The sequence below is a fragment of the Tauraco erythrolophus genome, chromosome Z, assembly GCF_009769465.1.
Source record: "Tauraco erythrolophus isolate bTauEry1 chromosome Z, bTauEry1.pri, whole genome shotgun sequence".
Taxonomy (NCBI): domain Eukaryota; kingdom Metazoa; phylum Chordata; class Aves; order Musophagiformes; family Musophagidae; genus Tauraco; species Tauraco erythrolophus.
In genome coordinates this window covers 524554-537895 of record NC_141496.1, presented here as the reverse complement: position 1 = coordinate 537895, position 13342 = coordinate 524554, and the positions used below count along the sequence as shown (strand labels likewise).

General features: G+C 47.8%; 1 protein-coding gene across 1 annotated transcript; it reads right to left on the bottom strand.

Moving 5' to 3' along the window:
• Positions 1-224: 224 nt before the first annotated feature.
• Positions 225-12490, bottom strand: NARS1 (asparaginyl-tRNA synthetase 1). The gene is made up of 15 exons (XM_086629355.1): positions 12431-12490; positions 11752-11834; positions 11576-11641; positions 11374-11466; positions 10864-10953; positions 9615-9693; positions 8540-8610; positions 8174-8260; positions 5977-6198; positions 5408-5607; positions 4827-4962; positions 3683-3796; positions 3172-3303; positions 2232-2363; positions 225-1630 (listed from the first exon to the last, which is right to left on the bottom strand). Exons 1-15 carry the CDS (start codon positions 12471-12473, stop codon positions 1499-1501), a joined length of 1680 nt encoding a protein of 559 aa, XP_086485481.1. The 5' UTR covers positions 12474-12490; the 3' UTR covers positions 225-1498.
• Positions 12491-13342: the final 852 nt, after the last annotated feature.

The following is a 13342-nucleotide window of genomic DNA, read 5'->3' as shown; positions in this document are numbered from 1 at the left end:
AGATTTAGTTGAAACAGAAAAAAGCTAGTTGCTTTTTTTTGGAATATGGGTTTACTGTACTTGAAAATTCACTCTTCCCATGCTTTCCCCACATAGATCCTATAAAATTTCCTAAGCCAGGACAGACTGTATCAAGCAAGCGAGCTGTAACGACTAAAAGAAAGGAAAGGAACAGACATTGCAGGTCAAGAACTACTGCCTTGCACACCAACGTACGTTGCCATCATTTATTGGTTGCTGATTTAGACCAGTTCATGTATGTTGCATGCAAGATGAAGAAAACCAGTCATTTATTACAAAAATATGGGTATTGAACAGCTCAACGATTCTATGAACGGCAAATCCAGCTCAAGTCTCAGTGCAGGTAGCAAACAATGCACCTATTTTTTTTTTCTCTCTAGTAAAAGAAACTGCTTTATTTATGAGACTAAAAAGCATACAGATGACTCAACACATTAAATATTTAATTAATCCTACTTGATTACAGCCGGAGAATCTGCTCAGATGCAGTAGCACAAGAGAACACGGAGCCAGCTAGGAAAAATGGAACTGCTCTACTATGAAAACACTCCAGCATGAGTGGGAAAGCACTGCTTGAACGACGTCAGAGAGGACAGCGATCCGGTCAGCATACAATGCTGAAATCCAACTGTATTTCAAAGTCACCAGTTTCTTTGGGGCTTCAGTCATTTCTGGTTTGAAACAGATGGCAGAACCTTGATTTGAAAGGCACCACAAACATCCCAGTGTCTAACAGACAACGCTCTGAGAACAGGTCCCCTCCTCCTGTCGTTCAGCACAGGGCGGGTGGGCATGGTCCCACTGCAGCACTTCATCCACAGCTCTAAGGAACGAGTCGCAAAGCCTACCTCACCAGCAGCCTCATCATTTCAAAGCAATAAATAATCCAGGGGAAAAAAAAGCCACATCTCTCGCCGTGGAATTTTGTGCTCGATACTATGTTCCTTGCTACTGAATAAACTCAAACGGAACTCCATTCCACCAGCAGGAGCTCAAAAAGTGCAGCGCTTTATTCCCATTTCTGTATTTTGTGGAGCTATTCAGATGATGTCTCTTCATATCATTCTCAGAGGTCGGTATTTGGGAATTTAAAGAGCCTGAACTCCACATTTCTCCAGCAAGAAAAAGCAGGTTACAATTAAAACAAATTTTAAAAAAACAAAATTCAAATGCCCAGTGTATTTTCTTGGAAGTCACAGAAATTAAAAGCAGATGCCTACCTTGTTTTTTAATCGACAGCTTAACCGGATTTTTTCTTATGTTGACTTAATGCACCTAACAAATTCTTTCTAGGGCTTCTTCCAGTTAATTAGTAGCATTTTCCTTTAAAAAAGTGGTTGGTTTATTTGCCTTTTCACCCCCTAAATTAGTATTTGTATTAGCAACAGATTGCAACAAGTCTTGTTCGCCGACAGGCCGTAGTATAGCAGAGTGTATCATTCTTTTCCAATTTCCTAGGAGTTTATCCCAAGGATGGCTAAGGTTTGCAGCGCTGGACAAAGCGTGGATAGAGGCAGACATCTCGGATATGGTGTCTATTCAGAAGCCAGGTCAGGAACCGTTCTAATCCCAAACCATATCCACCATGAGGGCACGTACCGTATTTTCTCTGTAAAATTAAAAATCGGAGACTAGATATTAAACATTTGCTTGTTCTTTGTATTGCAGTTGCAGAAATACCACACAAAACCGACCCAAACCCTTCCAAGGCAATTTTCTGGATGTTGAGGAAAACGGACTATACTGTTTTCAGGTAAGACATTTGTGCTTGGTTGTCCTGAGTTTCCTGCCACAGCGTAAGGACCAGAAGAGGAAAAAGGAAGGTGAAAAAGGAAGTCTTAACGCTTCTTTTCCAGCCACCTCCTTTTCTCCCCTCACGCTAGCGAGAGCTTAGCCATTCGAGTCTGTGAAGACCAACCTCTCTTCACCTAACACCAGACACTGCAGAAGACATGGTAAGAGGAACACACCTGCACAGACCAGCCTAATGAAGGTGATCTGGTAAGGGCAGCAGGCAACTGCAGCCAACAGCAGCAATTTTAATGCCATGGAAACTGTTACCCATTGCATTCTGCCAATGGTTAAACGATCAGCTACGACAGGCCACCGAAAATACGTTTCCAATCTAGACTGCATCACCGTAAGATCAGTTAAAAAATAGATTCAAATATTGTATCTGACAAGCAGCACATCCCATCTGTTCTACAAACCTGGTCGGTGTACCAGTAGTACGGCGTGGGATCAATGCCCTCTCTCTTATAGCCTTCGAGTAGCTCCTCGCTGTCCCACATACGCATGGAGCCTCCAACAATTTCACCAACGTTAGGCATCAACACATCCACCTACAACAGACAACGTGGGATCAATCCATTGGAATTACACTGCCTGTAGGAGGGCGAGGAAAACCAGCCCAAACTTAGAACTGTATCTTATTTCTGTAACGCGTTTTACCACATAATTTTAATTCTCCTTGAGGGGAAGGAAGGCAATTCCTTCCAGGCTCGATTTACAGATAGAATAAACTAAATGATGAGTTTCTCTAATTTAATCTCTAATGCTCTTGGCCACACTGAACTGTAACCACCCACCCAAGAAAAAACCACATCACAAACCAGCAACCCCAGCAGCATTCCTAACAACCACCACTCTTCCCAGCTGCCAGACAGGTAATGTTTGGACAATTTTTCACTCAGAGGGTGGTGAGGCACTGGCACATGTTGCCCAGAGAAGTTGTAGATGCCCTATGCCTGAAAGTGTTCCAGGCCAGGTTGGATGAGGCTTTGGGCAACCTGGTGTAGTGGAGGGTGTCCCTGCCCATGGCAGGGGGTTGGAACTGGATGATCTTTGAGGTCTCTCCCAACCCAAACCATTCCATGATTCTATGAACAGTGTCTCCAAGAAGTGAGGGAAGTTTTGTCATCAGACTAGCACTTATCTAGGGGCAGTGAAGAGTGTGCTCACCATCATCATCTACTGATGTTTTATTAGCACTTCAGAGCTGCTTCGTTTATTTCTGTAGGGTCAACAAGCCATGCCAAGAGACACCCAAACCAAAACGTGGAGCGAATTCTCCCAGATTTTCCTGTGGTACTCCTTTGCTGACACTCCCCACTCTAGAAGCCTGCAGCACCACGTAAAACACCAACTTACGGATTCGGTAAGCCGGGAATCGTCGTGACAGCGCTGCATGTAGAAAGACTTGATCTCTGCAGGAAATCGGCACAACAGGATCGGCTCATTAATGGTGTCTGTCATCAGCCTCTCAGGAGCTTCAGGAATATCCTAAGGTTAAAGAAGGCTTTATTAGTATTTGAAACCAAAACCACTCCAATACCTTGAGTTCCACATGTATCAGGCCTGAAACAAAGTTTCAAACCACACATACCCACGCACTTGTCCTAATGTACCTAAATTTTTAAAATGAACTTATCTTAAATTATATTTATATACAAAACCACATATGGGGGGGGGAATCTGTTCAATTACAATCCAAGTTTTCCCAATGTTTCAGACAGAAAAACTGAGGAAAACCAGATTTTTTTGGTAAGCTCAACAGCATCATGGTCCAAACACACTGTTCCTCAAGGGATTTATACACCCTGAGGCAGGGCAGTGGGATTTTGTTTGGCTTGAATTCCTAAAAAGCCTCAGAAAGACTTACTTCCCCAAACTCATAATAAGTGCCATCTTCCTTCTTCACATCGTGTTCCTTTAACCACTCGATGGCTTCGGTATAGTCCATTCGGCGGAAGGGCCGTTTAGGCGGCGTGAAGCCCTGTAAAGAACGACGACAAAGACAGTTGGAAGAGTACCACTTCTAAAGAAGAACACCTTACCAGTTGACCAGCAAGTCCACGACCAGACTTCAAGCACACATTACTCTTTCCAGCCCATACATCAACAAATTATTACTTTAAAAAACATATTAAAAAAAAGTCAAGCTCAGTACTGAAAAGCTAGAGCCAAACACAACCAGCTTCCAAGCCCAGTAAAGCTCCCAGAACAGATGCTGGAAAAGATGGCAGGAGAGAGAAGGAAGGCAGTGTTTTCAAAGCTCTTTCCCTTTCAGTACGAATTCACCGGAGCTGTTCAAAGTGAGCCATCAGCAGAGGTTCCATGCACAGGGCCACAAAAGAACATTTTTGGCTTCCCTGTGCACAGAATGGCTTCAGAACCCACCTCTGTGTGGGAGGTCGTGCCTCTGCTCTTTCCTACCTCCTGCCCCCCGTCTCAGCCCAAATTTAAAACAGCATTGATCGGGGAAACAGGTCAAAATGACAGGGATGACCGAGTCTGTGCGCGCTCCAAGAGAAGGGCTAGTGATGGAGATAAAGTTAGCAGTCTCCTAAAGCCATCTGCTTTGCAAAGGCAACAGCAGACAGAAGGTCCAACAAATGAAAATGGCTTTTCAGAGCTCCACGTTCCAGGGCGGAACGTAAAACGCCAGTTGTTTCATTGCTCCCTTGTGCTCCATCTGCAAGTACCGGCCGATCAATATTACGAGCTCTGGGATAGAGCTTTGTATTCCACTGGTACAGCACACATTACAATAAATCCCAGCACGTTGCTGGCTCCTGGAACTTGCTAGCAGGGAACATCTCCCCCTCACAGTCCCCTGCTTCTGGAAGGGTCATTACCAGCCCTGCAGCATTTTAACTATTTTGATATTATTTAATATTATTCTTATTAATAATAGTAAGCAAGCAGAGCTCACTGCCATGCCCTGCCTTCTCCAGATAGACATGCTGATCTGGAAAGGCCAAAGCTCATCTTTTCTTGGCTATTCATGCCCCAGTGCTGCCTACCGGGTTTAGGTCATACAGTAAGCTCGATGCAGGTGATTTCAAGACTCGGTCGACTACGTCGCAAACCAAGCTCTCCACACGGTCCAACAAATCCTCAAAACTTATAAAAGGACATTCAGCTTCAATGTGAGTGTATCTGAAACACAAATTCCTGCCATTACAAAACCACACACAAGCAACAAATCTTTAGCTGAAATGAAAAAAATTCTCGCGAGGAAAAAAAACAAACAACCCAAGAACACACTTTTGTTCCCTTTTTCATTTCTCCCACTTCTACACTGTAAAGGAAATAAAAAAAAAAAGAAAACAACAATATGAACTGCATTTTCTAAAAAGACGAAGCTTCCTAAAAATATACCAGCTCTGTCCTCTGTTCCGCCCAGCTCTCCCTTCACTAAGTGTCAATGTGTGATGACCAGCTGGACGTTCTCCGAGACAAGGTATTAACTCCAAAACCACTTTTGCTCAGTCCCTCCCCATCAGCATTTCGCTGTCTGCACACTCTGCCATCCAAGTGCCTGCTACTCCCCTGCTTTATAAATTCCCCCCCACGTAAACAGCAAAGAACACTCTCTCCATACTCTGCCAAGTGTCTGCGGGTCCGAGATTGCTCGGCTCTGTAGGACTGAGCGATGCAGAAAACGTCTCCTAACGCTGGAATGCAGGTCTCCAGGTAGAGCTGGGACGATTGCGTTAAGTATGCCTCTTCACCAAAATAATCCAGTTTGAAGAGGGTTGAGCCTCCTTCCACCTGCGTCTGGACTAAAGTTGGTGGCGTGACCTGTTAAAGAACAAGACTGCTGTTACTTGGTGAAGAATTCGGGACAATGATGACAACGTGGAGGAGCAGAGACGTAAGGCACACTCTTCCAGAACTCCATCTGCAAAGTTTTTGTACGCACGCGCACCAGTACTCGGGTCTGACATCCTCCAACGCCCTAGAAGAATCAGTCTGTGAATCGCACGGCAACGCTTGCACGCCCCCAAGATCTATGTCTATGACAGTGATCAAAACTTCATTCCCTAATAAACAGTTTTTCTTTTACCCCTTTCAGGTCAATTAGAAAGCCTACACGGTTTTTCCAGGAAAAAGATAGCCTCGAAGTCAGGACATTGAAGTAGTCATTTACTCAGGGGAAAACATACTCACTTCATAGTATCCGTTGGCAAAGAAATGATCCCTGAAGGCCTGTACCACCATGGAGCGCACCTTGAAGATTTTGGACATGTTCTCCCCTCGAATCATCATGTGCCTGTTGTTAAGCTGCACATCAACCTCCGAATCCTCATTGAGGAGATTGTCAGCCCCTCCTGCCGGGGCCAGACCAATGAGCTCCCAGTAGTCACAGTTCAGCTCGTGGCCTCCTGGAGCCTGCCAGTTTGAACAGAAACAAGTATTTTTTGGAAGTCCACTTTTTGCCCCTTGGATGTCACCACCTGGCATCGTGGCAACTTAACGCCGTACGCTAGTTTTGGCTGCGATAGTTACTTCTCTTCATAGCAGTTTGCATGGTTCTACAACGCACCACACTGGCACGAAGAACCTTCCCACATGCCTTAAGAACATCACACACACACAGAGTGAAGAGTCCTCCCATCCATGAGAAGAAAATGCAGACCCAAGACCACAGTACGACATTGAAGGTATTTTGGTCCTTGTACTATTTGAGCCACATTCTCCTGCCGGATGGCAAACTTCAAAGAAGTTGAAGAAAGTTCCTTAGACCACGACAGAGGAAGAGCCAGCTCACCACGGGTACTTTTGAGTTTGCTTGTCAGAGACATCTGAGCAACCTTTCTGTGCCAGGTAGCACCCTCCACAACGTGAAAGTCAACCCTTCTGCGCCAGGTAGCACCCACCACAACGTGAACATAGCAAGTTTCACACTGGCTCATGTCCCTGGTCCTGTTTGCTGCCATACAGTGGGCAGAAGTCGGGTGCCAGGGCTCAGCCCTGTGCGGCTGCAGACCAGGCTTCATTTCTGGTCGCACCAGCTCCCCCGTGTGGGTCACAGTGGGCTTCTGTCCCCTGAAATGGTATTTTTTTTCATTCACAGTATTTTCAGGGTATAAACGTAGATTTTCAAAGTTTCATCAACAGATTTTTAAAAACCTGGTGGTTTTGCTCACTAAAAGCATTGCATCGTTGTGATGAGACACGAAAAGCAATATAAGACTCCAAAACGTGGGGTTTTTTTCCAGACATGCCTCTTTTCCCTATTATCTTACTAAGAGTTAGTGCACTTACTCAAAAGACCAGGCAGGAGAATACAGATTGCCAATCTACACAAAAAAACCAACTCTCACTGCAAGAGTTAACGACAATTTTTAATACATATCTAAAGGAAGAAGTAAGCTTACTGACCAGCCAGATTAAACATACATCTATCCTCTAAATCTCAACATCACTGCTTTGCTTTCTCCTTTGGAAAAAAAGCACATCACTACAAGCAGCCATCAAGAGCTCACATCTTCCAACGGACTCCTCCAGATTTAAATGGAACCACTGCAGCCGGAGCTCGCTCACCTTCCGCATCATGAGTTTTGCGACACAAACACAACTTACTTGTGTCTTTCAGTCACCTCTTCACAACTAAGACAGAAGCCTTACACTGATTTTTGGTAAATATTCTGACATAGGCCTGCATGTCCTGATAGGTGCTGTCACAGATAAGGGTTCCTGAAAGCTTCTCTCCTGCCTCCAGTGTGAATCCTTTTTATCGGCCGTTCTTCATGCACAGCTGCTCCACGTGGCTGTAGCCCTAGGTCCACACTCAAACTATTTCCTAAACAGTTATCAGCACACAGATCTAGACTGGAATGAGAGGCGCAAGGCGTAAGCAGCAGAAAATCCCACCTGCCCAGTCTGAGACCACCATTATAAACAAAAGTTTACTCTAACTTTAGTAAAACACGAGTTCATACTCCTGCTAAGCACCAGAGGACAAATACAACATGGTGAAGAGAACACAAACCCATCTCAGTAAAAGAAGAGCACGAATCCCGAATTCTTAGCTTCACAAAACAAAAACCAAACAAACCTCTTGCTAGGGAAAATAATGTTTATTTAACCTGATTTTCCTCTCTTGTATCCTAGGAAGTATCTATGGGACATACCAGCAGAAAACTGTTTCAGCAAAAGCAGAACAGTCACACAGTTCACTTGTCACAAACTGAACAGTGGGTGACAGCAGCAGCTCTGGGAGGTTTGTTCTTTTCTCTCAATCAAATTCCCACCAAAATAATCTAGTAATTATTTCCACTTCTGCCTCCCCTTCCATCAGGAAAATGCTAAACTGCTAGAAAGGAGGGGAAGCCGAACCCACAGCCAGATCTAACTCCCATACCTGCTTGCCTTCAGGAACAAGGTTCAGCACACCATACACTGCCACACTGCTCTCCGTGGAGAGAATCAGCCCGTTGTAACACTGACACTACAGAGAGAAACGAGACAAAGGCACAGTTAGGGTCATTTTTCATTTTTAGTTTTCCTGTGGCACCTACTGGAGTCACAGACAAGACTAACTCAGTTACTTCTAACTAGTTCTCACACTGACAAAGAACTCTAGTGGTAGGAGACACAACCTAACAATAAACCAATTTAATCACCAGGTTTAGGGGAACTTCCAGTCATCTATAGAAAAGAAAAACAGACGAGGTATGAACACTTCACTGCTTCAGTGACAGAACAGAATCAACCCATCACAACTCACCAGTTCATCCGAAAGGACACACTGAAGAAAACCTGTGCCATCTCTCAACACAATGAACATCAAATTTTTTCCTGGTTAAAAAGAGAAGAAAAAAAAAAAAAAACAAACAGGAGAGTCTCAGCTTTATTCATCAATCCATTTGAAGTGACCCGTTCCCAAGACACATTCATCACTGACGTGCAGATTTTACAGCAGGACTGTGATCACATTCTTCCGTTTTAAAACCCAGAGATGCTCCGGGTAAGCACGGAAGCATCAGTGCAGTTACAGAAGCCTTTCACAGAGCTGAATTCTGTGTAACAAGTCAAAATAAGTGTCGACAGAGATCAGAGCAAAGCCTGCTCCACCCTCAGCAGGGCTGCGACTGCAGCGCCGTGCCATGACCTCGGATTTCCCTCTGGTCCTCAGGGCCTACAAGCCTGTCTGCAGAAACGCTGCACGCACGGGCCCAAGGTGCACCTAACAGACAAAGTGGTGTCACCCTGGCCACCCACATCTCCACAAAAGCGTCTAATTACAACAATAATTTGCTAGAAACTGCTCTTGATAACCAGATCCACCAGCCCTTCATCGTCGTTCAGTGAGCATCTGACCAGATAACCTGTGGAGCTGGAACCACCTCCGCCGTGTGCTTCCAGGCTCCGAGCGAACCACAGCATCAACCATTTCCATCACAAGTATTACTCGCTAAACTGATTTTAAAAAGTTATACTGCTTCACAGAACTTCAAAATTCCCATTTGCTGATTTCATTGCGAGCAGATGCTAGTTAGCTCTCAGTTTGCAGGATTAGTTTCAAACACAACACCAGTCTTCCGCAGAAATTCCGCAGGACTGACCTCCCAACCGAAAATCCCACAAGATTCCAGCTAAGAAATGTGGATACGCTCATATATCACGCAGAATTTACGGTGTTGTGACCACTGTGATAAACCAAAGAGGACATCTAACTGACAGTTTAAAAATTTAACAACAGGTGCTCTCTGATTCATTGTAAGTGCCCCAATTTTGGCTGCTACTGCGTTTGTTCCACCTCTCTGCAGAGGTTCAGCAACTTGGAAAAGCCTGTGCTTTACCTTGCCTCCGTAATCTGTGAATCCAGCCAAAAATCTTCACTCGCTGGCCTCTGTAAGCCTCCAGAGCACCGATCTTGACCTGTAAAGCAGGGAGTAAAACCAATCAAATGGAGAAACGATTCACCATGCCGATGGTGTTTTCCACAGAATTCCTTAGAGTACAAGTGCATATGACACCTCCCAGGAGCAAAGTTCCATCCAAGGTATATGCACAGCCGTCAACACGGAGTAGCTGTTTAGTAGGGAAAGAGCATTCAGTGAGTTACACTGCAGGCAGGAAGTCCGGACAGCATTCCCAGACTTCACATGGAGCCCTTCCTGTCTAGCAGGCTGACTTTGTCATGGAGAAATTAAGGACTGTAGGAGCTTTTGAAGAAGCTCACTCTGCATCTGACCGAAGGGAGAAGTGGAAACACGTAACAGCTCACACCTTAACACCAGAACACTCAGGTACTACTGGAAGCCTGAGGTGCATTAAGTCACCCAAAAACTCGGAAAGGATGCCTCGGGCACATTTTATGGCACTCGGAATGGACTCTGAGTTCATTTCTAAAGACATTCAATGGATGAGCTCAGTCAGCAGCCAAAGAAGCAGAGGACCTGGATCTGACACCGGTACATCCAGACACGCAGCTGAGGCACTGGCACTGCTCTAGGCAGAACGATTCATCCAGCAGGTGCCTTCAAACCGGATCACGCCTCCGGACTGCCACAGAGCATCAGTGCAGAAGAGACTGATTTCAGCACAGCTGGGCCCGGGTGCCCCTTTCCCAACGAGCAGCCACGAGCGCAGGGCTCCCATCAAAGTCATCTTCTACACGTGTGCACAGAAACCCCATCTACCCGGGGTCTACCCAAAAACCCATCGCAGAGCAGCACAGGTAACACCTGCTTACTAAGTTAAAGACTGCACCAAGCCCAGCAGGACTCTACAAACACTACAATAATCTAATTAATGAACTAATGAACTTTTTCAAACCCAAACACGGTCTCTACCAGTCGACAAACACATACACAGAGAAGTCTGATGCGTGAACTAAGAAGGTTCCGACACCCATGAAGTGCACGAGAAGGGTCCAAGTCTACGTACCAGAGGATGTAGATAACCAGAAAAACAAAATTACATTTCTAGACAGCAAAAGACAGCATCTTTCAACAGCTGCCAGACCCACGAAGCCGAGACAGACTCAATCTCTGTGCAGACACCACGCTGTAACACAGGTCATGTATCAAGTGTGCTAGATCTTACACATTTTGGCTCCGGAAGACTAGGATCATTCTTGATAACAACTTTCTTAGCATCCTCCAGGTTCTTCTCTCTTCTCAAGAGATCTTCTGCCTGGTTTAAAAAAAAAAAAGTATTAAATAGCTGTAACCAGGCTGTATAAGATTGCTACTCTTTATCATTAGCAGAGATTACAATGCACACTTAAGAGACACAGAGGCCGTAAAACGCCTTGATGCTACGCTGCCAGGGGCCGAAACCTACTCTCACTCAAGCCCAGGATAACCAACAACGCACAGATGCATTTCCCACTTTTTCCAGAATTCAGATTGCTCCTAACTTACCCAGTTTCAGCCATTTGCTTGTCCTAATCTGAACAAAGGCGAGTTGTAAATAATGTGTTTGTAAACCAATGCCACAGATGAAGAACAAACGAGCTTTTTTGGAGGGGTGGCAACGACAACAACGCTGGTTTATGGTTTTGGAAAAGAAATGGGATACGCTTCCTCTGACCTGGCATCTTCTACAACCCACCTCCTTCTTCTCCTTGGCATCATTCTTCATTTGTTCCCTGTGCCACAGCTTTTTGACATTCTTCATCTGTGACTTGGAAATGATGGCCCATCTCTAAAGCAAACCAAGGAGAGGGCAGAAGATAAAAAGTTACGTTTGTGTGTAATTTCAGACAAAAGAGCAATTAAATAATTTCTACTCGGAACCTCTAACGCTACAGCACCTCGTTTTCTTTTTGCGAATCCACGTAAATAGTAGGGAACGGCTCCTTTCCTGCTGTCATCAAAGCCTAAAAAGGAAAGAAGACGGCACTGGAAGTGAACCAAAGTCATCCCTAAAGAGGCTGAGCGGACACCCAGTTCACGCTCCCAAAACAACCAGCAGGTGTTTCCCAGTTACCTTTAAAACGGTCTTGAAGGGTTTCTTTTGTGTCCCATCGCCAGTGGAATCGCTGCCCTCTCGTTCCGAAACGTACAGCTCTTCTGGAATGCATGACAAACACAGGCAATTAAAAAAAAAAAATCCATGGAGCTGGCCAGGAAGCAGCTGGACACGCAGAAGGATCGCTTGTGGCTCGCTCCCAGCCGAGGAGTGAATCCCAGCGCGGAAACGCTCCTCCCGCCTGCCCGCACCCGGGCAGCAGCCAACGCCCGCGCACGGCCCCGGCGCTGCGGAGCGCTCCGCCGCCGCCCCACGTCCCCCGCCCGCTAAACGCCACCCCGGCTCCCGCGGGTGCGCTCGGATCCCGCCCCGGGACGGAGCCGCACGGCCGCGGCGAGGCCCCGTTCCCGCCCCGGCACTCCCGCCCCGCCGCACCGAGCCGTCTCCCGCCTCTCTCATCTCCAGCCCTCCTATCGCTCCCGAAGCTGCTTCCCCCGCCCGAAACCCGGAGCCCCCGGGACGGGCACACTGCCCTGCGGCCGCCACCGGCACCGGCAGCGCCCGCCGCCGCCATCTTCTCCCTGCGGCCAGGGCCGGGGCCGGGGCCGGGACCGGCCGAACCGAACCGCGCCACGCCGCCCCGCCGCGGCACGGCCGGGGCTGGACGCCGCAGAGGCCGCCCGGCTCCGCGCCTCACCCAGGGCGAGCCCCGCCGTCCCCGCCAGCACCTCTCCCGCCATGGCCGCCACCCGCAGTGCCGCAGCCACACGCCGGAAATGCCGCCGCCGCGCTTCCGCCGCGCTGAGCCAACCCGCCGCCGCCTTGCATCAGCCAACCCGCCGCCGCCTTGCATCAGCCAACCCGCCGCCGCCGCCTTGCATCAGCCAACCCACCGCCGCCTTGCATCAGCCAATCCGCCGCCGCCTTGCATCAGCCAACCCGCCGCCGCCTTGCATCAGCCAATCCGCCGCCGCCTTGCATCAGCCAACCCGCCTTCGCCTTGCATCAGCCAATCCGCCGCCGCCTTGCATCAGCCCGCCCCTGCCCGGGGATCCCGCCGGGACCGGCCCCCGGCCGCCGGCGCTCCGGGCCGCCCCCCGCTCCGTTGACGCCCCCGCCGCCCGCCCGGTGCCGGCGGGAGCAGAACGGCCCTTCCGCGGCAGCGGAGAGAGGCGCAGGGCCAGGCCGGGAGCGCGGGCACGTCCGGCCGTAGCGAGAGCGGCAGAAAGGCTTCACCGGGAAACGGAGCATCCTCCCTCCCCCTTCTGCCGTTGGAGGCGCGGGGAAGCGCGGATGGCAGTGCAGCTGGGGCTCACGGTTCTGTACTGGACGCGCTGTCGTTTTGTCCCAGTAACAGAACTGGATGACAAAGCAGCCCCAGCGCGAGCCAGAGCACCTTTGCTCTCCGGGACCAGCTGAAGCCAAGCAATCATTATCCATGACAAATGTTTGTCTTTAAGTCTCACTAGAAATAAAAGGAATAGACTCACCTCAATTTGCATATTTAATATTTTAATACCACACCTGGGTTTAGAGTCCAGCGCATGGTGAGGTCTGATTTTTCTTTCTCTTTTTTTTTAAAGACCAACCCTAATCTGTCTCAGTGAGA